Source organism: Zingiber officinale, chromosome 2A (assembly GCF_018446385.1).
Source record: "Zingiber officinale cultivar Zhangliang chromosome 2A, Zo_v1.1, whole genome shotgun sequence".
Lineage (NCBI taxonomy): Eukaryota > Viridiplantae > Streptophyta > Magnoliopsida > Zingiberales > Zingiberaceae > Zingiber > Zingiber officinale.
The window spans coordinates 172,198,487-172,224,666 of record NC_055988.1 but is presented as its reverse complement, the minus strand read 5'-3'; the positions used below and the strand labels follow the sequence as shown (position 1 = coordinate 172,224,666).

The 26,180-nt window shown below is 33.6% G+C and overlaps 2 protein-coding genes across 14 annotated transcripts; both read right to left on the bottom strand.

Annotated features, from left to right (window-relative positions):
- Positions 1 to 1,673: 1,673 nt before the first annotated feature.
- LOC122043290 (uncharacterized protein At4g18490-like) lies at positions 1,674 to 13,611 on the bottom strand. Of its 13 annotated transcripts, none has more exons than XM_042603848.1 (15): positions 13,533 to 13,611; positions 13,325 to 13,424; positions 13,129 to 13,234; positions 9,333 to 9,415; positions 8,968 to 9,088; positions 8,697 to 8,873; positions 7,927 to 8,493; positions 7,292 to 7,417; positions 7,066 to 7,210; positions 4,926 to 4,990; positions 4,061 to 4,207; positions 3,827 to 3,995; positions 3,281 to 3,361; positions 2,983 to 3,150; positions 1,674 to 2,158 (listed from the first exon to the last, which is right to left on the bottom strand). In XM_042603848.1, the coding sequence occupies exons 4-15, from the start codon at positions 9,391 to 9,393 to the stop codon at positions 1,982 to 1,984; spliced, it is 2,004 nt and encodes a 667-aa protein (XP_042459782.1). In that variant the 5' UTR covers positions 9,394 to 9,415; positions 13,129 to 13,234; positions 13,325 to 13,424; positions 13,533 to 13,611; the 3' UTR covers positions 1,674 to 1,981. The 13 variants fall into 13 exon arrangements, with proteins under 13 accessions (XP_042459782.1, XP_042459785.1, XP_042459783.1 ...); XM_042603851.1 differs by having other exon boundaries at positions 13,141 to 13,234; XM_042603849.1 differs by having other exon boundaries at positions 13,344 to 13,424.
- An 8,681-nt stretch (positions 13,612 to 22,292) lies between these two features.
- On the bottom strand, positions 22,293 to 25,380 carry LOC122043289 (probable protein ABIL1). Its single transcript, XM_042603840.1, has 9 exons — positions 25,230 to 25,380; positions 24,649 to 24,731; positions 23,978 to 24,128; positions 23,807 to 23,906; positions 23,630 to 23,710; positions 23,481 to 23,550; positions 23,342 to 23,394; positions 23,156 to 23,262; positions 22,293 to 22,581 (listed from the first exon to the last, which is right to left on the bottom strand). The coding sequence occupies exons 1-9, from the start codon at positions 25,314 to 25,316 to the stop codon at positions 22,423 to 22,425; spliced, it is 891 nt and encodes a 296-aa protein (XP_042459774.1). The 5' UTR covers positions 25,317 to 25,380; the 3' UTR covers positions 22,293 to 22,422.
- Between the last annotated feature and the right edge of the window lie 800 nt (positions 25,381 to 26,180).

Genomic DNA, 26,180 nt, shown 5'->3' with positions numbered 1-26,180 from the left:
TTGAGTTGTCGGCTGCTCCAACTTCGTCCTCTCGCTGTGCTGTGATGCTGCTACGCCCTACTACTACAGAGAAGCCGCCCGATATCAAGCTTGATCCGAGAATCTTTACGTGTTGGGTAACGAAAGTATTGTTAATTGTTTAATTACTATATTAAGGAAAGTGTAAGTTGTTACACTTGTCCTTTTGATTTTATTGTACTCGATTCCCTCTTCTGGCGGTTCCAGAAGAGGATTATAATGGATTGCGATCGATATGGTCCGAGGAATCGTGAGTCTTAGAGTAGGAGTCGTCGAAGACTTTGAACCAAGTAACTGACTAAGTTTTCTATTTTGCTTTAATACTTAGTTTTTCCACTGCATACTTGTCTTTATAAAACTGAAAAGAAGATGTACCACGTGATTAACCCCCCCCCCCCTCCTCTCACATGTGTAACAATCCAACACTAGCAAGTGCAGTCAACATGGATTGACAAGGGTAAGGACCATGAGCATGTAATTGTTAGAACTATAAATGAATTAAACGTTTATAAATAAGCTTGATGTTTAGATAATCGGATTGATAAGAGCTTATTTATGTTTGTTCAATATATACAGGATCAATTAAATGAATAAATTTGAACAAATCGTTAAACTAAGCGGGGTGCTTGATAGGCGGGTTTAGGAGGCTAGAATGCATTCCTGGTGCTTGGTAGACGTAAATCGGAATCAAAATAAGGGTTTGATACCATTGATTTCATAACCTTTCCCGTTATCACTAAACCTATTTCTTCCCATTCCTTCCTCTCTTTTTTTTCGAATAGCCCAGCCCCAAGCCGCCTGAGCCTCTTCTCTGCCTGAACCTCTTCTCCGCCCCTCTTCTTCCCCACCCACCCGAGCCTCCCCCTTCTCCCCCTCCTTTTCTTCCTCTTGGTTGTGCCCTCTTTCTTCTCCCCCTTCTCCTTCTTTTATTTCCTCCCAGTTATTCTTTCTTCTCTTTTGCTCTCCTCCTAGTCGCCCTCCGCCGAAAATCATGCTCTGCTACATAAGGCTTTCATCGGAGCTGGACATCGCGGAGTTGCCGTCGAGAATACTTGACGAGTTACCCACCATCACTATCATCTCCATCTCCTAGCCAAACGCCTGAGATTTTACGCCCTTGCTACTTTCCTACACCATTGAGTTCTAGTACAAGTAGGTGCCAACAACGGAGATATCTTTCCTTCTCTTTTAGATTTATCGTTATGACAAGTAAACGCAATTTTTAATTTGTCGGATGTGCATACATAAAAATAGAAAAACTAGTCATAGCTTACTTTGTTGATGTATCTAGGGTTCATCTGCCCTATGTAAATAGGGTACAAATGCTATAATGGAGAAATATTTATAGATTTTCGAGTTTTCTCTTGGTAACAAGTGCATAAAGGAATTAGAACCATATTGTTGCCAGATACTTTATTAAAGTAATGTACTTGATTTATAGTTGGTATGTGAATTTGTTCATTTACTTGAGACTATAACTGAATGTGATGAAAATGATTTGACCAGTTTGGTTCATCATAAGCAACTAATGAAGTAAGACATTAATTTTGTTGTTCTTATTTTGAGTGATATTACTATTTTTGCATTTAGATACCCTTCTATTTTGGAGGCCTACCTTTACGAGCTTCTCATCAGATGTAGCGAAATTTAAATGATACTGGTTTAGATTCTAGCTCGCATGAAAAAAGGGTCTAAAATTTGAAAAAAATACAAGTACCAGAATATTTCTTAAGAAGCACTAGCATGTCGACTAAGAACTATGAACAAGATACCCATAATAGGATCATACATGTTTTCAGAAAAACAAATGAGTTTAGTAAAAGTCTCCGAAAATGTATTCGGAGAGTTAGTTTTATCCATCAGTTGGTGTCAAAATTTTATTGGCGGGTAATAGGAGATATCTAATATTCTCTCGATTTCAAGCTGGTGGCGAACCTCTGAAGTTGGCGAATGTATCTTGTCGTCAAGGAAATGAATCCAGCTCGATAGAAGAATGCTTCGTTAAGTATATAAAACGGCAAAAGGATATCTTCTCATCGATCATTGGACTGTTTAGCATCAACAGTCTGTTGTTGGTGACGACGGCACGGACTAGTAGCTCCTTTGCTTCCTCATGTTTCTTCTTCAGCATGTTAGATAGCTGCAGCAACCACCCAGTCAGCATGTCTTTGAGGAATCATCATAACAATACGTCTCTTTTACTTTATAAGATTAGCATCAAACTTCGATTAACTCTTTGGTCAAAATCATAGGCTAGGAAAATGAAGCAATATAAACTCCTAAAATTTTTGTCAAATTATATTCACCCATTAAACTTCCGTGCCTATGATATTTGATTTTTAGGAATTAGCAGTCACAACCAAGCTGGATAAGAACAACAGAAAAATTGTCAATAGAACAAGATAAAAATTATTTAAATATAGATGGCAATATAGTAAGGGATCGAGTCTAATGATGTAGAAGAATTCATATAACTAATCCTGCTTAGTGGGATAACAATTTAGTTGTTATAGCATTTACCTAAACACCGAGTAGGCAAACAATGATGAAGTTCAAGCTAGAATACACCTTATCTTTCTTCTTTTCCCTTCATATACTATGCTAAAGTATCTTGTCAAGAATTTAGTTCTCTGAGGAGATTTACTATTAAATATCCTACTAATCAACTCTTTAGCAATTGTGAAATTTACAAAGAACCAACAACTGACAAACCTAAATTTCTCTTGCACAAGAAACAAAGAAAAAAAGTGTGTATAATGGAGTTAAATTGGCATTGAAAAAACAGACAAATTTAAATTCAAATTTACCATGGAAAAATAAACATTTACTGATTAATTGTAAAGTGGATCCTTAAAATAGGTACGCCTGACAACTTATGTTGCATACAAAATAAACTAGTATATACCATGCAGAGATGAAACAATTGATGTTTCCATAATCATCAAGGAAATACTTTTAACTTACATCAGCAAGTTTCTTTGAGTAGAATTCAGCTTTCTCTGCATTGCCATTTTCATCTATTAGTACAGGCTCATAGTCCATGTTCTGTACCTCAGGTGCACCCTCTACAGAACCGTGATTCTCCAATGATGCAACATTGCTAGAACCTTCTGGATTTTCTTTAGTCTGAACCTAGTCATGAGTTTTGCATAGTGCATTGGAAAAGAAATTAGATTGTGTCAATTTTTTTCAGTAAACAAAAAATATATTTATGTATTTAAGAATTAATCCTGAAAGTAACCCTTCAGTACACTAAATATACCATTGGGGAGGTTAGTCCTGATTTCCTTTCTGGTGAAGGGTCCATTGATTTTGATGTATCAGAGGCCTTCAAATATGGATCCTGAAAAAGAGTTTAAGTTTTATTACAAAAGTATTTTAAGAAAGATGTCCATACGTGAAAGGCACAAATCTTTAGTAATTCCAAATCCAAAAAAGGAAATAGCATGATACTGTCATCCCATTATTTAGTTTTGTTTTAGGAAGGAATATAACATTCAGATAGCAGAAAAAATGATCAGATATTGGAACGTAATGATTGGTTATGAATGCCTTCAAACTGAGAATTAACTGACTGGTTTGGTTAGAGTATTGACCACCATGCTGAACTTGATTCATTTAAAAGATGGTCAGCAACTTTCTAACTATTCTGACTCTATAAACAATTTATGCACCATGACAATTTTCAGGTTGAGAACTAGTTTTAAGCAAACAGATTGCCACATTCTTAAGCACAGACAATAATGTTGTGGTAAACAGCCATGTATATTTCATTAAACTTAGATACTTCTAAATATTGAGAAATTACCTTATGTGTCTTTATTTTGAGAGGCGGATCTAGGAAGGCTAGCTTCGTTGTATTAGAAGAGGCAATTGACTTGGATGCTAACTTTAGTTCTGTTTCTACAGTCATGTTTGTTTCTTTGATCACCGCAGACTTTGATATGGTGCTGTTCACTTTAGTCAGTCTAGGTTTACTGTAATTTGATTACCATCTGACCTACTAATATGTAAATAATGAAGGGAAAAGGATATAATTAACCTTAAAGTCCTCAAACTAGGTGAACGTGTTTTGACATCCTTCTGTAGGCTATCTTGGACTTCAATAGAATTGTTCTTTGGTGTGCTCATAATTGCACTTGAAAGAATATTAGATGTCATACTCTTTATGGTGTCGCTTGGAGTAACCCTGACAAGGAAATTGGATGGAAAAATATGGAAAATGCAGCAATACATTTATCGCTGGTTAGCAACAATAAAATAAGAAAAAAAATTTATTTAAATATAGATAATGATATGGTAGAGGATGAAGCTCAATAGCGTATGGAATAACAATCATTTCTAAGAAAATTGTTGGAAACACAAATCTGTCCGTGATGCGCAATCTATAACTAGAACTGATTAAAATATCGATAATTCAGGAACAACAAATAATTACAGAATGCTTGATAATTGCACATATGGAATAACAATCAATTACGCGATGCTTGGTAATTCCATGTATTCTGAAGTTCGAATCAAGGAATTATGATAACTAAATTTGGTTTGAAGAATTATGTAAATAATATGCAGGAGAAGAATGACTTCAAAGAATACTTCTAGAAAACACAAATCTCATAGGCCAAAATAACTATAAGTTGATTGGAAGTGAAATTTTGTTGGATTAAGAGATAATCCCATCAGAGTTCATAGTCAGCAATGGAAGAGCTTTACTAGGAACCAAACATTCTAGAAAGGGGCAACAATTATTATTTCTCAAATCAATTTTCAGATCACACTCCACCATCATAAGTTTTTTCTGTAAAAGAATCTCACCTCATTAACCAGTTATTGGCTTGTGATGCCAAACTATTAGAAAATGAAGATACACAGAAACAGAAGACAACTAAAAAAAGTCACTAGCAAACCTTCGTTTAGGTGAAGAATTGACATGTTCAAATGTATTTAAGATCTTTGGTTCTGTCAAAGGCTCCTGAAGGCATTTAAATGGTGATTTAGAATAGAATACAAACTAACTGAATGCTTGCTAATTACTGACTACCATACTCTTTTAAGGTTGCATATAAAGAAAGTCAATGAAACGAGTGTAGATGAAAACCTGAACTTGAGATAAAGTGGAGGTGAGATGTCTTATAACTTGGAATATGGGGATGTTAAAATAAGCTAACACTGATAAGACCATGTGTGATTATTATAGTGATGATTCCACTAATATTTAGTTTATCTTACCAAAATCATCCTGATATAAGATCTGTGATAATGCCTACACTCTATCTTCTTGCCTCTCAATGAAAAAACTGTCCATATCTGAGAAAAAAGAAAGTTATATAATTTTACAATGAATGGGTGCTTCTTTGATCCATTTTCAGTACTATTTTGTTTCCAGTATTTGTTGGAAAACTGTACCTACTTAACCATGTATGCCCTTTATCCATGATACATTTTGTCAACTCTATGCAATTAATATAAATTGCACAATGTTGCATCATTAACATTTTGGAGACCAACTGACCGCTTTGTTCCTCCCTCAAACCATACACACCTGTCTTATATTTGACTATACAGTATCAAGTGGAAAAGATGCTTTAGTAGGTCACGTTACTTCTATGCTTCTCTACTTTTGCTTCAACTACTTTGCTGCCCAAACTGGATTGAAATAGGAAAAACATAAATTCTGCAATCCATCCTTGATTGATTGATCTTGGAGCTTTATCCAATATAGATTGAGTGAACAACTTTATCATTCAACCAAAACAGGCAATTTGACTTTTTATGTAATAGATTGAAAGTTGGATTTCCAAACTTCACAACAATTTGCTCTGCTCTCTTTATAACTCGGGAGCATATTTCTATGTAGATAAACTTAACCTAGTTATTTTAATATATTGGATGTGGTCCTCCATTTTCACTTACAATATTAACATGACTAGGAACACATGGTATGGAGGAAAACAGGAAATCAAATTTTAAGCCGGTAACTGATTTGTATTACTGAATTTGTAATTTTAACTGGTCCTAAAGTTGTTAGCAAATTAAAACTGCAAAGTGTATAGAGGATGGCATTTGACAACATAATATTCAGTTATTGATTCTACAATTTGCATTCAAGTGCAAGTAAAAAATTAACTGTTATTAGAGAAGAATTTTGCATTAATTTTACTTCTGAGAAGATATTTTCATCTCATTCTTGTAGTCATCTCATATACGAGAAAAGATCATGCAATGTCTTGACAAAAGTTAGAAGAATTTATATGCTAGTGCCATGATTAGGCAGCATCATCATCCAGTTGCTTTTAAAACAATGATTAGAAAGCATTGCCTTCTCAAATAGATTTGGATGAAAAATGGCATTCATGGCCCTAATTAATAGATCTATTCTAAATATTTATCTATAAATATTTTGAAATATTTAGCACTTTACTTTTGTTATACAAGTTTAGAGTACTTGCTAATCAAGCAGGTAAAATCTAGTTCCATGTATCTTTTTTTAGACTTCTGTATAGCTATACATCAGAATATCAGATTATATAGACTTCTTCTTTAGAGTTTTTTTTCCTAATTATTTCGTCCTAAAAGCTGGTTATGTATCTATGAGAAGGAACATATCATAAGTTTACAAAAAATTAAGATGTTGCTTTTAATAAATTGTAGTGATTTATGATATTTTATAGGCCTATCAAATACACTCAACGGTGAAAACAAAATATATAAAAAAAAGGAGGACAATCAAGCAGGTAAAATCTAGTTCCATGTATCTTTTTTTAGACTTCTGTGCTATACATCAGAATATCAGATTATATAAACTTCTTCTTTAGAGTTTTTTTTTCTAATTATTTAGTCCTAAAAGCTGGTTATGAATCTATGAGAAGGAACATATCATATGTTTACAAAAAATTAAGATATTGCATAAATTGTAGTGATTTATGATATTCTATAGGCCTGTCAAATACACTCGACAGTGAAAACATAATATATAAAAAAGGAGGACAATCTAAAAAAAATAAGAGATATAGATTTTACAGAAAAGAAAAGAACCAAACAAAGAACCTTAAGAGTTTTCCGCTTCAAAGGTAGCATATTGGTGAGGGAAGGGACAGGCAACTTTAACAGCAAGTTTCTCTCAGAAATGCCAATTGTTTTTAATTCCTTGTTGAATAAGGAATTTGACATATTGTTGTTTTCATTCATAATCCTATATAACATCAGTTCATTCATGGCAATGTGGGAATAGAAAAAAGTAGAATAGTCACATTAGAGGATCCTAGTATTTCACCTTAAAGTCATTGATTTAGTAAGATGATTTTTCTCATCTGTGTGCAATTTATCTTGTACTTGAAGAGGACTATTTACATTGCTTCTTGTAGTTTCACCAGGAATCATAGAGGAAGGAACTTCAACACTGCAAAATAAAAAGTTTAAGCATCAAGAACAAATGAAGTAATCAACTTTTAATACCCAAAAGATATGCATGATTAAGATTTTCATTATTATTCAAAGACTTAGCTAGAATATGAAATTGCAGATGTATTATAGTAAACTTGAGTGATAAACAAATCATGAAATTTATCATTAAATAAAGTAGAAGGAAAAAAATAAAACCTATTTAGTTAAAAAATTATTCTGTAAATCTCACAGACTATATAAATTTGATATTTGGTAATATGATGGTATATTGAATAGCTGCCACTTATAATGTACTTTTTATATATAGTAAAGATTTTCAAAATAGGATATGTAAACATCTGGTAACATTGACTTCCTAACAACTTTTTTCTTGGAGAAGCACTAGCTATTCTTTGATTCTTCATTGTCAAGATAATCTCTAGGGAAATGATACTTTTTTCAGAACAGTGAACAAGAAACATGCATCAACACTTTAAAACGTAGAAATTTCATTGACATCCTTACCAAGAAGCTTCAGTATGTTTCTGTGGAATTGCAATCACAGAATTCTGCACAACTTCATCATAGACTTGGAATGATCCAGTCAACGTCTTATTTATTCCAGTTACCTCATCTTGGTCATCCTCATGATTCTGAAGTGTTGTGGCATCTTTGGATCTTGTTCTGCTTTTTGGTGGGCAAGAAAAACTTGAGTTGGAAGACTTTACAGGGCTAGAATTTCTGGATTGAAAACTATCATGTGATTTCGCACCAGTATCCTGTACCAAGGAGGAAATACGCTTAGAGTTCACACAACTTAGATCTTTGCTAACCCAAGGAAGTGCTTCTCCTTCCAGTTCAGTTACAGGATCAGGCCCCAAAGTTTGATCAGATGTGGACGTGGACAAGCTTTCTTTATTTTTCAATATTACATCTCCATGACTGGATATAACAGGGCTATCCCTTTTCAAATCAAGCTGTTTATCATGCTTATGAAGCTCTTTTTCAGAAATATTAGGTGCAATGTCATCCATGCATTTACCAGAAGGGATTTCAGTCTTGTCCAATTTTGTGGGATCAAACTTGTCCAGCCTACAGTCACATAATAATTTTATAATAGGAAAAATATATTAATAACAACTGGATAACAGGAAAAATATATCAAGATTTTCTTATTTAGAAACTAGATAAGCGATTGACGAGAAAGAACCAACAGATCCTGACAATTACAAACCTTGGAGAAGCAACAAAAAACTGGTTCAAACTTTAAAATTCATAAGAATTTGAAAACATACTTGTTAAAATCGAACATGAAAGTGAAATTGTCTTTCTTCAGATCTTGCTTTCCAATAAGAGTTTCGTTTTCATTGCCCTTTGTAGTCTTCTTGAGTGACACTGGGAAGTCCAAATCAGACATATCAATTTGAAAAGATGATAGTTTCCCAAAGTCACCGCCAAGATCAAAGTCATCGCTAGAAAAAAAAATAAAAAAGGTATCTTAGTCAAATAATGTGTGGATACATTTTGCCAGAAAAGGAAATAAATAAGAGGGAAGAAATTTCTAACAGTTTGTCAAAGTTAAAGAAACTTTTGCCAGTTTGTGAAACTGTTTCTACATCATAATCCATTGAATTTTTTGACGTTGACGATTTCCAAACATCAAGGAAATCCTTTCCGAAATCATCTTCTGCAATAAGCAAGATATGAACATTACATTCTTAAGGCAATCCTGGATATCGTGAACGAATAATTGCAACACTACAGTCCATTTATATTTTTAACTTCATGTTTAGTTTTTCCATCATAGTTCCATGTCTGAATAAACTAATTCCTGGGAAGGTCCACATTGCACGAGCTTAGGAAATACGCACATCTGCTTTGAGGAGAAAAAGATTACTGAGATAGATATGCAGAAATCTAGAGTAACTTACCCATTGGCGTGCTCCTTTTTCTTGGAGCAGAAGTGGAAGCACCTCTCTCAGGCTCTGCCATTCTTTGTTTGGAAACAACAGTACTGCAACAAGTTTGCAGCTACTAAGAGGATCTCACATATGAAATATTGCGACCAGTTTGCAGCTAATAAGAGGATCTCACATATGAAATCAATGAATAACTAAATCTTGATGAATATGATAAAGACCATTTGTTGAACATTTTTAAATATGAAACATAAAAGGTTTTTGAATAAATTTCGAATGCTAAGGTAGGCTTTGATTACTTTCAACATGAATGTCAGGACAATGTTTTCACAATCCTACAGACTATATAGATCCACAAAGAAAGATAGAAGGAGCCGTGTAAGTTGGAGAACTGCCTCAGTAACTATTCAGGTCTAACCACCCAAATACTTAAGCTCAAGAGTAACTCACTCATCTAATCTTATAAACTCTCTTCATTAGCTTATAATTTTTCATGTGGGACTAAACTAATGTGTCACAAATCAACCTTTTTTAAGGCTTGATGTCTCAATCAAAATCCAACCTAAAATCATTTCTAATCAATGGTTTGTGAGGCCCAATAGTAGCTCCCACATCACGCAGGCAATCTTTACCGTATCTCAATTTGAGATGCTCCTCATACTCAGCCTCTAATTAGGAGAATACCAAGATAATATGAAGACAATCACAAGTAATCCAAAAGCATTTGGTTCATTAAGTCCATGAAAGCAGCAACGTAAAGAGTCCAAAGGACATCATCAGGAATTCTTACCACGTGTTGACTTCTCAACATGTGAGTCTATTACCCTCAGCTGATGATATATGGATCTCAAATCAATATTTAAGTGCACACACATATCCTTAAGTTACTCAAATAAATCAACAATCCATGGTAGATACTTATTTATCATGATTGCCACATTCAACTAGCAATAATCAGTGCATATCCTCATAGAACCACCTTTTTATGAAGTCTTCCATTGTTGAATTTCACCACTGTTTATTTGTTCATTTTCTTTAATGCACAACTTGTTTCTACCTTCCTTTAATGCAATTTGTCACTGCCTGTAACATCTGTTTATCTATCCACAAAAGCACATAACACCTCCCTACCTTGCAATCACAGGTAATGTATACTCCTACACTATAGGTTCTCTTCCCAATTTTTCCACAAACTAGAAAGAGACAAAAGAATCACCTGCTACCAACATACATTAAAGAATTTGTGAGAATGAAAAAACAATTAAAATCATACTTTGCACAAAAGATCCATCATCTTATCGGCATCAAAGGAAAAGCACAAGTGAATTAATATTTTAGGGTTGCTATTGTTAGTCGTTGCTGCCGATGCTGCCCAAAGAGAGTCATTTTTGAGTTAAAGGTTGAATGCCATATTTTGCTAGATCTAGACAATTTCACTGGATATCATAAGTACTTACACCTAAAGCACATTGTTTGATTCAATGGGTGTGCAGGAGCCACACGCCCAGTACCAGCACAATCAGAGCATGTCGTCATCTTCATTTTTAAGGGTTAGGGAAAAGCTTTAAGACTACTGTTAATATGTTGATGATGATGAAATGATCTATGCCTGAGCAGGTCTGGCCTTCTTAGGGTGACCAAGCTATCCTAAAAGGGGCTCTTACCTATTTTGTTAAGGTAGGCGGTGCTCATTAGATCTATACATTTTGGGCATAAATGGGACAATTTACCTCCTACTCAGCAACACTGTTATAACAGTGATAACAGTAGATTGGAAGTTTTTGAGGAATTCATTAGCCCAGATAGATGTTTTTCTTGGTGGGATGCATAGTATTGTCTTTTAAACAGAAATGGAAGTTGGGGATAAGTCAAGCTAAGAGACACACTGCCTATGATAAGTGAATCATATGTTCAATCTATTACCAAGAATGTCACTGACCAAACGTTGGTCAGATTTTAATTAACTTGACTTTGGATCTCTTCATTGACTTGTTGAACAAGAAATTAATTTACTGCCAAGATGTTATAGTGTGTAATGACCGCCAAGCGAATAAGAGCTTTTCAACTGGAATAACTAATTGGAATATGTAAATTCCGTACAGATTTGGAAGTTTAAAATGTAAAGTTAAGTCAGACTAAGTTTTAATATGTTGTTGTTTATTGTTGAGAGACAATACTACATATTTTTACTGATAATTGGATGGGAACAACTGATTGAATAGTATTAAGCAAGATGATGCCTCTATGGTGCTATAAAGGGGTTAATCAACACAGGATCTATAAGTGAATAAAATCAATTGATTTAATCATATTCCTGTAAGTGAATAACTAGTGATTGGATTTTTTTTTCAAAAAAAAAAATTACATTGTTATTTGAAAGTTGGACCTGAGAAAAAAATTCTATGACAGATCATGGTGTGGTTTTGGCCTATGTATGTCGGAAATCAATGATTAATTATTAGTATTAATCTAAATTGATCTCAACTCTTACCAGATTGCTCTTCATTTTGATTGTGCTACACAATTTACTCTAGTTTAAACTAGTAAATTTGAAATAGCGACTTTGATTGTTGCTCAGTCACCTTAATTAGATAATTAATGCTATTTATCATTGGTTAGTGACCAGATTCCTCTTCGTTTTGGTTGTGCTACACAATTTACTCTAGTTTAAACTAGTAAATTTGAAATAGTGATTTTGATTGTTGCTTAGCCACCATAATTAGTTAATTAATGGCATTTGTCATTGGTTAGTGATTTTAAACAGTGATAATTGGAGAGAATACGAAATGTTGGAAGTGCAATCAAATTTTTGCTTGTAAGCATTTAATATAATGATAATATATGAAAGTGGGTTAGCTATTGTGATTTCAAGTTAATGTATGAATGGAACTATTGGGAAATGTTGAAATTAAAATTAACAATAATAAACCAGAGATGTTAGTGGAAGTAAAATTTTGATTGAGACTTATGATTTAGAGGAAGTTATAAATATTTACTTTAAAAGTAAGTATGAATTATAATAAATAGAATTGAACTCTGGATATTTGTATAAATTTTGGAGAAAAAGTTATGATAATATATGTATCCACAACGTGGAGTTGTATAAAAAAATTTATGAAAAAAAAATAATGGGTGAAAACTTGTATAGTTTATTATCCTTTGATTAGGCTTCTTTGAAATGACAACATGACAAGATTGTGTTAGGAGATAAAATTATTATTTTGGTTGTGAGAAAAGTTAGGCTAAACCTTCCTTGTAAAATTGAGTTTTCATGACTATAATTCAATATACTAGAGGTTAATCATGTCATACAGTGACTGATCATCTGTCCCTCTCACCTTGTATGGGCAGTGACAGATTGAATTAAAAAAAAGGAGCAATATGATATTAAAACTAAACAATAAACTGAACATAAAAACCTCATTAAACCAATTTAATGTGAAATAAAGGTAATTAGTACAAATAATTCTTTTGACATTTACATTAGCATCTCATCTTGCACTAGGTTCTTTTAGTTGATGATCTAATGACGGATCATTCATCAAGTATGCTGAATTTGGAAAATAGAAAAGGCAGGAGGCAAATGACTGTTTTAAACTGTAGATGGAATTTACGAGCCTAACTATCAACCCATGCACATATTCGCTACATCATGCTAAAATTCACCTTCTAATCCAATTTTTTGGTTTATAATTATCAATCTGTGATCCAAAAGTTGTCAATAAATAATAAATCCCATTCGTGTGTAGATGCGTATGCATTATTAACATTCTAGATGCAGAACATAGCCTCATCTAAACAAACTTACTCAGCAACCTACACACAGAAAGGGAAACGAGGAAGAGGAAGCCAAGCAGGGCGGGACAGCGTTGCCGGATGTCGATGAGCGAGAGCAGCTCGATCGATAAAGTCCACTATCAAAAGTGAAATAAACGTCAGCCAACTTTGAGTGCGCTAAAAACTTTAGCCATCGATAATTTTTTACAGAAGAAAACGTAATGAACCACGTGGGAAGATTGAAACCACTTGCGCTGCCGAAAGACGGGGGATCCTATGCAGGTCCTTCAGCCCTTAGTGATCCGCCTCCGAGCAATGGACGTTGACCTAATCATTCCAAAATCCGACCAAAAACTCAGGTTCGAGGGCGTGAAAAAACAACGATCGAGGAGGAACAACAGATGAATGAAAATGCAAAAGGAATTCTGACGCGACTCTCTGCATTTCTTCTCCGGTCGCCATTCTCTCACTGTCTCGCGACGTAAAACTGGAGAGAACAGGGATACGACGATAAAGAGTGACACTAGTCTTTAAAGGACCAGCCTCCTCAAGGACCACTTTGGTCACGCGTAAATCACGTGAATTTGAGGTAATTTAAAAAATAATTTTTTTTTCTAAGTGTTTTATCACTACTTTATAATTAATTTTATATTAATATTTTTTATTTTTTAATTAATTTTATAAATTTTATTTACAATAAAAAAAATAATGTTTTTAAATAAATCTTTTATCTTTTCTTTGTAAAAGAATTAGATTTAGACATTACTTCAACAATGCTAACTCATTATTATTAAATACCATGACACAAAATGCATCTTTTTAACTAATCTTTTGAGGAACAAAGATTATAAAAAAATGATCTTGAAAAATTCTCATTCTCTTGAAAAAAAAATACATACAAAATTATCACATAAAACAACAGTGAGTTTGTGCAAAACTAATATTTAGATTCTTTAGACTAATAAGTAAAAACCTACAACTAAATTTTGACAATTTAAGATTTATAATTTACATAGCTAACTAATGAAGCAACTTCTTCCTCAGCCGCATGGTTTCACCTCTAGGCTTACATGTCAAGTCATGTCAATAAGTGCTAATATGGTCCGCATAATTCTTCCGACAATCAAGTCAATCTTAAGATTAAGAAGAAAAGGAACAATTGTATCAGAGATGGAATTCACCGTTCAATAATCTCACATAGTCAATCTCATGATCATCTGTAAAAAGATAAATTAAAAAATTATAATTGATCACTATTGAAAGGAAGAGAAAATGAACAAAAACAATAAAGAGGGAGAGATCAACTAGTGCGCATGAGAAAACTTACTTTCAGCCATCCTTATCTACTATTTTATAACATAGTTGTTGCGGAGAGTATCTATCCAAGGGAACAATAAGAGATATATAATTTACAGGAGCTCCCTTCAGTCCATGCAAGAAGGGAGAAGGCCTTCTCCTTATTCCACTTCTCACATGGACAGAAAAGAGCTCCTGCAAAATCAATAATTTTATTGTCTTTAAGAAAAAGAAATACTTACAAAATGAACAGCAGTAATTTAGAACAAGCCAAAAAAAAAAAAAAAAAACTACACAACAAGAGAAAATAAAAAGAAGAGAAAAGCTTTAAGAAGAGAGGGATGGTTGCAATATCGAAGGATGGCTTGATGTTTAAATAGACCGGCGATGAGAAAAATATGGCGAGAAAGCTGTGGAGATTTGCTGATTATTTCAAATGTTTCTAATTTTGCCCGATCAATTAAAGAATAATTAATGGATTGATTGATTGAAAATTATTCAATATAGAAATACCATTCCATTATTTTTGTTAATTTCCATTTTTTCCCCTGTATTAATTTTCCATGTTGGATGTTAAAATCCAATTTATTTATTTTTCAAACCATATTTTATCCATACAGAAGGAGAAAATGTTAAATTTTCCTTTTTAAAATAATGAAGCAATAATAATAATTTTATTGATAATTAAAAAATAATTAAAGATTAATTCTTGTTGATATAATTGAATCGATAACTTTTCCGCTTCGTGTGCCAAGAAAGTATTAATTTTAAAGTTTATAAATTTATTCTAAATAGTAAGGATATAAATTTTTTCTAAAAAATTTATTGCATTACTTTTTAATGGAGTATATAGCCGAGAAAGTATTAATGAGGAATTAAGTATTTATACCAGTTAAAATTTTAAATTTTATTATTTAAATAAATGAAAATATTAAAAAAAATGAACCAAACATATTTAAATATATATATATATATAATATATTATTTTCATGAATAAAAATATAAATGGCAGAACCATTTAATTAACCATTAGATTTGGTTTTTACCATATTTTATAAGGTTTCTATTTGATTATATTTATTAATCGCCAAAGCTGCCCCTAGCGCAGACGGTGGACGCATGGTATTTCTGGCGTAATGGCCAGGGGTCGAGTCTCAGAAACTGACGGCCTGTGGTTTATCCCGCCATGCGCCTATGGCCTATGTACCTACATGAACCTCCCTCCATATCAATGAGACCGACACTAGGGGGACCGCTAAGGTAGCGGATCTATCTTTTTTATTAATCGCCAAACTCTCAGCTGATCTACTGATGCAACACAATTGTTTAATTTTTAGATTTTTTTGTTATAATTTTTAATACTTTCATATTTAGGGTCAAGGTGTAAATGATGCAAATGTTAAGTTGGATATCCAATTTGATAAGAATTTATATTGGTTTAATATACATTAATTTAACTGATTAAATAAATTTGAATAACTCATCAAACTTAAACAAATATTTAACTCATTAATATTTATAAATAAGGATTTAAATTGTCGATGAATAATATTCACCAATAAAATTTGTTAAATAAACTTTTAAAATGAATCAAGTATTTATATTATGAAACTTAATAACTGATAAAAAGTTTAAATATAAAATTTTCAAATAATGAAACTAAACAAATTAAGCCGGAATTAAATTAATAAATTTGAACTGAGTTCATGCTCATTAACAAACAAAAAAAAAATCAGTCAAATTTAACCACCACGATAATAATTTGATTTATTTTAAATTTGACTTAACTTGATTATCTTATTTTAAACTAATAAAGTTGGATCCGATTTGGCTCATTTATTTTATTTTTTTATAATTTAAATATTTAACTCTTATGATCCAATTAATCATAAAGATAATTGGCTTGGTCTCATTGAAGTTTTTCACGGACTACTAAGGTAAATTCAAAAAGCTCATATGACGTCTAACGCGACACCCTACCATCACGAGTAGTTCGAGCAGTATGAATGTAGAATGTCTAATGTAGGAATTGAACCTGTTGGTGTGGTTAGCATTGACGGTCTAACTCAGATTTTGATAATGACAAAACAGGTTAAATTAGTTTCAGAGTGATCCAACACTTTGACAAAATATGCAGGAGAAGCCCAGCTAGGTCGACGGACCGACCGGATAGCTAGCACGAAACCCAGCTAGGTCGACGGGCCGATCGGATAGCTGCCGCGAAGCCCAGCTAGGTTGATGGGCTGACCTAATAGCTGGCACGAAGTCCAGACTGGTCGACTAACTGACCGGATGTCTGGCACGAAGTCCAGCTAGGTCGACGGGCTGACCTGATAGTTGGCACGAAGTCCAAACAGGTCGACGGGCCGACCGAATATCTGGCAGGTAAGTTAAGGTAAGTCACTAGGGTAGTGACTTGGTGAGAGCGTGTTCCCCGTTCGAGGGAACAGTAGGTGCCGATCTAACTTAGAATCATTTCGAGAATCTAAGTTGAGATCGTACTAGATTCCGGTTTCAGTGAGACAAAATCTAATTACTACTATTTTACTATAATTGTGCTAACTTCTATTTTGCATGATAGTTTAATATTTATTTTGCCTCGGACTAACATTTTCTTACAGAAAAATGATTTTCTGGAAAAAGGTGGTTCAAATGCCCGGAAGGCAAAATCTATCTCGTCGCAGATTTGGAGCTCGCTGATTGGTCGGACCTACGTCACAGTCCGGGTGCCCAGAGCATGCCTATAAAAGAAGGTCTCCACGGAGCATCAAAAACAACAATTATTATAACTGCTCTGTGCGAATTATTAGTGATTGTCCAACGAAAGCACTCGACGAGTGCGGGCCTTGGAGTAGGAGTCGACGAAGTCTCCGAACCAAGTAAAAACAATTTGTGTTAGCATTGTCATTCGTATTCCCACTGCGTACTTGATTCAAATTTTAAATCGCTATTCACCCCCCCCCCCCTAGCAAGCTCTACGATCTAACAAAACCCTCATTGCATGAGAAATCATTCTATCTAGAACCATCATATCGTATCCTGGGGAACCAACCCCTCAATTTGGCTCATTTACTTTTAAATTAAAGTGAGATGCCCAAATATTTCTACCTTCCATTCACTTGGGACTCGATCCCACTGAAGTTTTCTACCAACCACTAGGTAAATTCAGGAAAGCATAAACGAGTGGTTTGAGCCCCACATACATTTATTTACGTTATATAGAAATTGAAACCCTCATTGCTTAGGGAACTCATCCATTCGTTTACCATCGCATCAATCACTCGGACCTTGATTTGGGTCATTTATCATCAACTCCCCCTCTAAATATAGACAAGTAAATTACGGAGAACATTTTTGCCTTAGCACACTGGACACCCGACGAAACATTTTATAGGATCGATGCGCACGTGAGAGGGGGTGAATCACGTGTATTTTAAAACTTTTTTACAATTTTATAAAGCAACGTATGCAACGGAATTAAACAAAAATAGAAATGAAAAACACAAATACGTGATCGGTTACTTGGTTCAGAACCTCCGAGACTCCTACTCCAAGACTCATGATTTTTCGAACTATATCGTTGGGTAATCCACTATAAACCTCTTCCAGAATAGCTAGAAGAGGGAATTGAGCACAAAAAATTGAAAGAAAGGAACTGTACTCCCTTTTTGCAAGTAATAATAAAAATAATATTTAACTTTGTTATCAACTCAAAGAAAGAAGATCCGGAAGCGCTTAAATTAGAAAAATTCGAAGATCTATTTTTGTCTCTACAACACAGAGTTAGAAAAATATATACATGAATAGTTTATGTATATTTATGAGTTAGATTCTATCTTATCTACACCAGAATCTAGTCTCGGTCTCAACCTAGATTTTTAAAATGGATCTAAGTTGGACCAACGTCTATAGTTAGGGATGGCAATGGGGCGGGTTCAAACCCGGTCCCGTAAAAAACCGACCCCGACCGGGCGGGTTTAGACCCGCTTAAACGAGTCTAAGGCGGGTTCGGGGCGGGTCCTGGGTTTAACCGGACCAACCCTGAACCCGCCCTGGACCCATATATCTATAAATAAATATATAGTTTATCAATATAATTATAATTATAATTTTTCTTATATTTAATAATTAAAATTTTATTTTATAATATTTAAATATTAAAATAAATATATTTTAAATATGGCGGGTCTAGCGCGTCTAACCCGGACCCGCCCCGCCGGGTTCACGGGGCGGGACGAGGTGGGTTCCGGGTTTGGCCAAACTCGTCCATCCCGAATCCGTTGCCATCCCTATCTATAGTCCCTTCTGGGATTCGTCCTCACTGGATAACTCTCCTCCGATGCTTATCTTACTTATCATTTACAGTCACTTGACTTGCCCTTGACCCACCAGATCTTTCTACCAGTTCTCAAGTCCTCATACCCAAATAAACTTCAGTCAGTTATTAGGTCCCGCAGGCCCAGCTGGACTTTTTACCAAATATCAGGTCACTTATTGATCTATCTGGACTTCATGCTAGTTATTAGATCCTCATACCTAACTGGACTTCAGCCTAGTGTCAGGTCAACTAGACTCATCAATTCTTGTACACTTCGTAACAAAGTTAGATCACACAGCATATAACTTTAAACCATTTGTCATCCATCAAAATATGAGCTTGACCATCGATGCTAATTGTCCTAATAATCTCTCTCTTTTGATGCAATGACAACCTCAGATAAAGTTAGAAAAAAATAACAAATAAAAATAATAAGATTAACTTTTCTAGGATAGTTCTAAATATATTTTCTAACTTTTCTAACTTAACACTTTATCCTCCCCTTTGCATTTATCAAAAAATTTAATATATGAATAACAGTCTATGCAACTAATAAGCATCAATCAATACGTGTAACTCTTACGACTTGAAAGTCAAAAACATGTTAAGTTATTTTCGTAAGTACAAATTGCAAAGACATTTTTAAATACACACATTTCAGAATCAAAATTTTTCTTCAACCACTTTTTGAAACATACTTTTAAAACAACCAATTTTTTCCAAAATACTTTTTGAAACTGAGTTTTTAACACATATTTTTCAGCTAAGTAATATATTTTCAAGTATGAATTTCAAAACATTAATTATGCAACTATTAAAGTTTACAAGTACTTTTCAAAACATTTACAAAATATTTTTCAAAATTATTTTCTAAGTATAAATTTTTAACACATAAATAAAACTGAATTTTAATATATGTTTTTCTTTTAAGTTTGAATAAATTTTTCAAGTAAAACAAATTTAATAACTATTTTCATATAAACTTTTTGAAATAAAATTTTCAATACTTTTGAAAACATGATTTTTAAAATAATATTTGAAAAAAACAAAGTTTTGATTCACTAGTTATTTTAAAAAACACTGTTTTAAAATAATTTTTCACATATAAGTATTTTGGAAAATATTTTTAACAAAATAAAAAAATAGCATAAGTTTGAAAGATAAGTTAAGTAAATTTTAAGAAGAAAATAAATAGATAATTAAGACAATTTTAAAAAAAAAAATCTTCACAAAAAGTTTGTTTAATAATAATTTTTTAAACATTAGATTTTTAAATGAATAGTAACTTTAAAAAAAAAATTGGAAGGATTTGCAAGTATAGTTGCACAGTATTTTTCAAAATATTTTTTCAATTATAAATGTTTGCAATTATTTTTTAAAATATTTCCATAGAAGTTTTTCAAAGCAATGTTCAAGACAATTGCAAAGCTATTTTCAAAATACTTTTTCAAGGTAATTTTTAAACAATTTTCAAAAGATTTTTTTAAGTAATTTTGGAACTATCTTTCAAAGAGATTTTCAATTTTTTATAAATAAAATTTCCCCCTTAAATTGACACTCCCCTGGTCTATGAAATATATTAATACTAAAGTTCAATATATTCTCACCCTTAAGTTTATATTCACACTTAACTTGACATTAGGGTTTGGGTTTGTTTAAGGTGTGCTAGTATTAATTACACTTTCTTAACATATTTTCAAAGATTATTAAGTTAAGTTGAATTTTGAATTTTGGGTTAAATTGAGATTGATTTTGTATTAATTAAAGATAGGTTAAATTGAGATAAATGTTTAATTAATTAAGTTGAGTTTAAGTTAAGTTTAAGATTTTAGTAAGATTTAATTAGTAAGTAGGTTGATGTTTAATTAGACTTGGTGTATGGTTGAAGTTTAAACCAAAGTTTTAACTAAGTTAAGTTAAGGTTTTAATTAAGGCTACGGTTAACATTCGATTAGATTATACGTTATGTTTAATTGATAAATTAAGTTGATTGAGTTAAATTATATTAAGTTACATTAAAGTTTTAATTAGGTTAAATTAAACTAAATTAAGTTTAATTAAATTTTCAATTAATGTTTACCAAAGCTCTCAATTAAGGTTAGATTATTAATTAAAGTTAAGCTTATATTAAATTTTAATTAAATTGAGTTGAATTTAGTTTAATGTTTTGAGTTTTATTCAATTAAGTTTTAATTGTTTAATCATTAATTAAGTTTAAGTTAATTAAATTTTAATTGAGTTAATTATTTGTTTAATTTAGATTTATGTTTAAATTAATTAATTAAAGTAAATTTTAAGTTTAAATTAATTTCATTAAGTTTTAATTTAAATTTAATTAATTTAGGATTTTATTAAAGTTTTATTTTGCTTGAAGTTTTAGTAATCTTACTATTTTATTAAAAATCTTCCTCCTTTACTAACTAACTTTGGTGAAGGCTAAAATGAATTTACATTAATGTCCTTTTTTCTATTCACGCTAAAAATAATTCCAAGGTTTATTAGTAATTCCACAAGTGAAACAATCAGTGATCTAAAGTTCGAGACTCAGCTACGGCGTATTATTATGAATTTTTCTCATCATTAATTTTCTCTGGTTGTTTTATATAAAAAAAATATAGTTTTCTTTAGTCCTACATCTTAGAATTGACAACACTATGATCAAAAAAACTTCTATAAATATTTTAGGCATCGTCAAAAAATATACTTTTCTTAATTTTTTTTACTAAGATAAACATAATATTAAATTAAATTAATTTTTTGCATAGGAAAATCTCATCCTTGCACTATTGCATGGTCCACGCAACGCGTGTGCCGATCACTAGTAATAATTATTCATGCTACAACTGTTCTACAAATCTGCATACTAAATTGAGATTACATCATTGTCTGATATTCTTAATAGGAGTTGTGCAATGAAATTTTTTTAACCGATTGTTGTCAACCAGAAACAACAATTTGTTTAGGATTTGTATGCTTATCTTATCAAGCTTTTTTTTTTTTTTTAAAAAAAAGAGTGATTTCATTTGTTGTTTTTTATTACCTTATTAAGGAAGAAAATATACATCTTTGAGTTTTTTTTCCCTGGTCATAAAAGATATATTGGAATTCGATGAATAAATGCAAACTGCTTCCTTACGAGCATAATCGGGTACACATGTTTCTTATAGGAACTTGATGAACCCAAAGATGGAGTTTGTCAAAAATTTTCAGTAAAAGTTATAACGAAGATACACTTGCAGAAGGCATAATCAACTCAGTCAAAGAACACAAGCAGTAGGAAATCTGAGGTTCGAATCTTGGCAAAACCAAGGTAAATAACTCCCTTGTGTGTTAGTCACTATTCCAAAGGCTAGTAGTCGTCCATGATTTACCTCCTCCGTGTTGACCTTGGGACGGATTGGTAGGGACATTGGGGGCGAATATATTCGCCTTTTGCCACAAGCAGTAGGAAATCTGACCACCTTTTTCTCTAAATTTTTTTTTTTTTTGAATCGAACAAACACCAGTTTTGCATCGAGAAATTTAATTAACGCATGTTTTATATAATGAACGCATGTTTTGTTCTTATTGAACTTAATACAAGTAGAAAGGCAAGATTATACACTTGACTCTGGGATGTGCAACAACAAATACATCAATTAGTAGTTGCTTAGTGTTTCACCAGAATACAGAGCTTAGACAGAAGTTAACAAAGGAAATATAATAGCAACATCAAGAGACTGAGATGTTTCTCGAAGTCAAGGTTTTTGGCTTTGAGAAAAATACTGAAAGCATGCTTCTGCTTCGAGTTCGAGGCCTATAAATTTGAAGTGCACCATGACCATGAAGGGATTTTATTGCTGGGACAGGTTTGGATGCCTCTTTCGAACCCTGTAAAGAAATAAACAACCACTTCTGAGATCTAGTAGCCACATATATGCTAAAGAAGAGCATGGACAACTTTCCCTGCCCCTCCGTTTCTGTGCTAGACTTGGATTTGCATGATTGGCAAGGTGTATCGGAAAGACAGGCCGAGTTTCCATGACTTTGATCTCCCAAGTCCCAAGGGCATGAAGCCATGAAGAGCCCCATAAGTAGAATGAATTCAATCAAAGAAAGATGAGATGAGAGTCAGATGTTGATGAATGAGAGGGAATAAGGATCATTTCCACCATATCACCATGGAACTCATCCAGTCATTCTTCTCTCACACACACACACATCCCTACTAATTGTAAAACAGATTGGAAAATGTCACAGTTGGAGTCCTCCATGGAAGGAAACCAAATCAACTTATAGATGGGCCCTCGACTTGCCCTTATAGAGGCCAAAGTCTCAGTTTTTCCTTACCTTCGAACTCCTCCCCAATGGAGGAAAAGAGTGGAATGGAATAAGATATCAGTTGTTTTACCTCATAATTCTCAAATTTGGATGAATGGGAGATTATAGTTAATTGGAGACTTACCGCCAAGCCAAATTTGTTAGAGGCTATATCTGAAGTTGCATTGCCATTAGCTGCCAGGAGATGGTTTGTACTTGGAGAGGAGAGTGATGCAGCAGCCTCTTCTGGGACTAAAATTTCCATTTCGCAATCAACTAATGTCAAGACACATAAGTCCATCTTAATGAAATGTTAGATGATCGAGCATACCTAAAAGATGGAATAGTTCAGCCTTTATTTTTGAAGTCCTAGGATCTCCGAGGCTGCAAGAAGGGGAGACCGTAATGTTTTGATAATACCATGAACACAATATCAGCATGATCATACTCGCAAAACACAATAGACTTGCCATGGCAATGCGCTGGAAGTTCCACCTGATGTAGCTAAATGCCAGGAAAGAGTTTTTGACGAAGATTTGCCTTTGCCAACAGAATTGGAAGTTACTAATTAGGCAACAACTATCCAAGCAATAACGAATATGATTCGAAAATAGCATACCTGATGTCCCAGAACTAGGTTTTGCTGTTACATCGCTTTTTGGTGGCATTTGCATACTGCTAATCGCAGTTTTATCGAGACCTGGCTTGGGCATTACAAATGGAAATTACATTACTGATATCTTTGGTTCTCAAAACTTAAAACTAAACAAGAAAACATTGCTTCTCTAAAACATACTTGGCAAAGTGTAATGCTTATGATGCCTCAAAGTTCTGAAGGACATTTGGTGCTGGATACGACCTTCTTTATCCACATAAGCTTGGCAAGTCGACGATCGCTGAAAAGATAATGACATCAACACACCCCAAGCAACCAGTTAAAACTGCCGGAGATTATCACCAGGCCTACCTGTCTCAAACATGAAATCCCAGACTCCACTATTGATACGTCAAACATTTGTTGTTCAAACAGGTCTGTCAGTTTAGAAGCGACAGTGCCAAGATGATCCACTGCATTCACGAGGGCTCGAACAGCGTAACCTTTTAGATTATCCAATACCCTACGTGATAGTTTAAGTTCAAAGGTGGATGACATAGTTGCATTTAAACGAAGAATTACAATACATATTCGCACTGAAGCAGGATGCATCTACAAGTCCCACAAGGAATCATTAATCACCACCAGTGTTCTTGAATGGTATTAATTCAGGAGTTTTGCCCTTAGTCCCTTTGAAATTTGACTCAAAGTAGATAGTATGAAACAGTAAGGGCGTTTCGGGGAAGGACCTATTGTAGGTAGTTTTATCTTGCATTGCAAAAGACTATTTTCACGACTTAAATTCATGACTAGTAGGTCACACGGTAGCAACCTAACAGACAGTGTGAGTGTAAATTGTATCAATCTTAAGAAACATATCAGATTTGATGAAATTGTGCAACATGTAGCATGAGGAACCAAAGCAAGTATGAGAGTAATCCCAAAACAAGATAACTCATTCCATGGAAAACCAAAGAAAGGACTGAAATAACAATTCAAAAGATTCAATTGAAAAATAAAAAACAATAAAATTGGGAACTCACATCTGTTTCTGCTCATTGTGAAGGTAAGAGCTTTCACAATACTCAGCAGCAGTGTAAAGTTGAGGTCTCAGGTTCTTGAGTTCCTGCATTGATTGAGCGAGTTGCAGATCTGATTCGCGTCTATACTTGAATTAAAAGCAAACCACCGTCAAAAAACAAAATCGAATGCAAAATTTGACTGGCCGATTACTTCAACTCAAAGTCTTCTTAGTTCTTCAGAAACGAACTAAAGGAGAAGTTTTTCCGCCGAATCGAACAAAAATAGCAATTTCCTCGAATCGCCTGCATCAATAGAGTGAGCTGCAGATCTAATTCCCAATTTCACAAAGCAAACACTTCGACACAAAAGGGGAAAATTTGGAACCGGACCAAACAAATGTATCATTCTGCTCAAATCCCGGAAAACCTAGGACGGCGAATGGGCCACTGCAGACAAATCCGTTCGCCAAAGCAACGCAAAACCTCGAGGAATCCGACACCAAAAGACGAAGAGGATTCGAAAGAGGAAAGGAGGATTATCGAAGGCGCGACCGATCTGGAGGCGGACATGAATGAAGGTGTGGGCGAAGGGGAAAAGGAACCTGCAAGGCCTTGACGAAGCTCTTGCTCCTCTCCATGGAGACCTCGTCGAATGTCATAGGGCAGTTCTCCGACCGCGGTGGCTGCATCCTCCTCCTCCTCCTCCTCCTCCTCCACCACCGCCACCACCACGTGAAAAAGGAGGATCAGTTGAGCGTGGCGCCGGGGAAATTGAAGACGAAGCAATACCGGGAATTTGGTTTTGGTATCGCACCTTTTAACATTTTTAAATGAACCCTTATTAGTTAATATATTAAATTTAGCCCTTAATTTTAATCAAACCATGCCGTTATATTGAACACTGTAGATGAAATTGATGATCAAAAATTATAACATAAAGTATAATTTTTTTATCTCTATAATTTAGTTATTTTTAAAATGTCTATTGTTAGGACTTCCATAATCCGACTACATGAGTGAATAATTATTATTTTTAAAATGTCAGATAAATGACAACTGTTAACTTTTCATTTATAGTTATCATTATTTTTCCTAAAAACGGTGTAAAAGATTGAAATAAATATTTCTTGACATATAAAGGGTGAAATAGAGAAATTAACAAAGGAGCAAAGTGAATTTTTCTACATGTTTTATATGATTTAACAATGTTGAATTCAGGAGTAAAACGGCTAAATTCTGAAAAGGTTGGGATTAAAATACATTGAAAAGATCACAGAGGGGCCAATGTGAAAATTTTCTCTTATCCAGGTGAGGGAAGGGCAACCATTCATGCGACAACGGACACAAACTGTTCGTTTTCTTTGAGATTCGTGCTATAGCGGAGCAGAGGCACAATCACTCAAAGAGTCAAAGTAGTTGAGAAAAGCAGGACGCGGATTAATTAACCTCAAAGAACGTCATTAAAGCCACTAATTACTACACTAATAATTGACGGGCCTAATCAGCCTCGCTCTGTCCTTCTTCGGCTTGCTTGAAGAGCTGGGCCTAGGCCG

What these genes read in the sequence shown, in the direction of transcription:
- LOC122043289 (XM_042603840.1), bottom strand. Translation starts at nt 25,316, where the DNA reads ATGCAGCCACCGCGGTCGGAGAACTGCCCTATGACATTCGACGAGGTC. An exon ending in ACCTAGTTCTGGGACATCAG is followed by an intron (nt 23,551 to 23,629) that starts GTATGCTATTTT and finishes CTGTTGGCAAAG; the next exon opens with GCAAATCTTCGTCAAAAACT. An exon ending in ACTTCCAGCGCATTGCCATG is followed by an intron (nt 23,395 to 23,480) that starts GCAAGTCTATTG and finishes CCCTTCTTGCAG; the next exon opens with CCTCGGAGATCCTAGGACTT.
- LOC122043290 (XM_042603841.1), bottom strand. An exon ending in TTCATGTTCGATTTTAACAA is followed by an intron (nt 8,494 to 8,696) that starts GTATGTTTTCAA and finishes ATGTGACTGTAG; the next exon opens with GCTGGACAAGTTTGATCCCA. An exon ending in TCAAAATAAAGACACATAAG is followed by an intron (nt 3,362 to 3,826) that starts GTAATTTCTCAA and finishes ACTCTTTTTCAG; the next exon opens with GATCCATATTTGAAGGCCTC.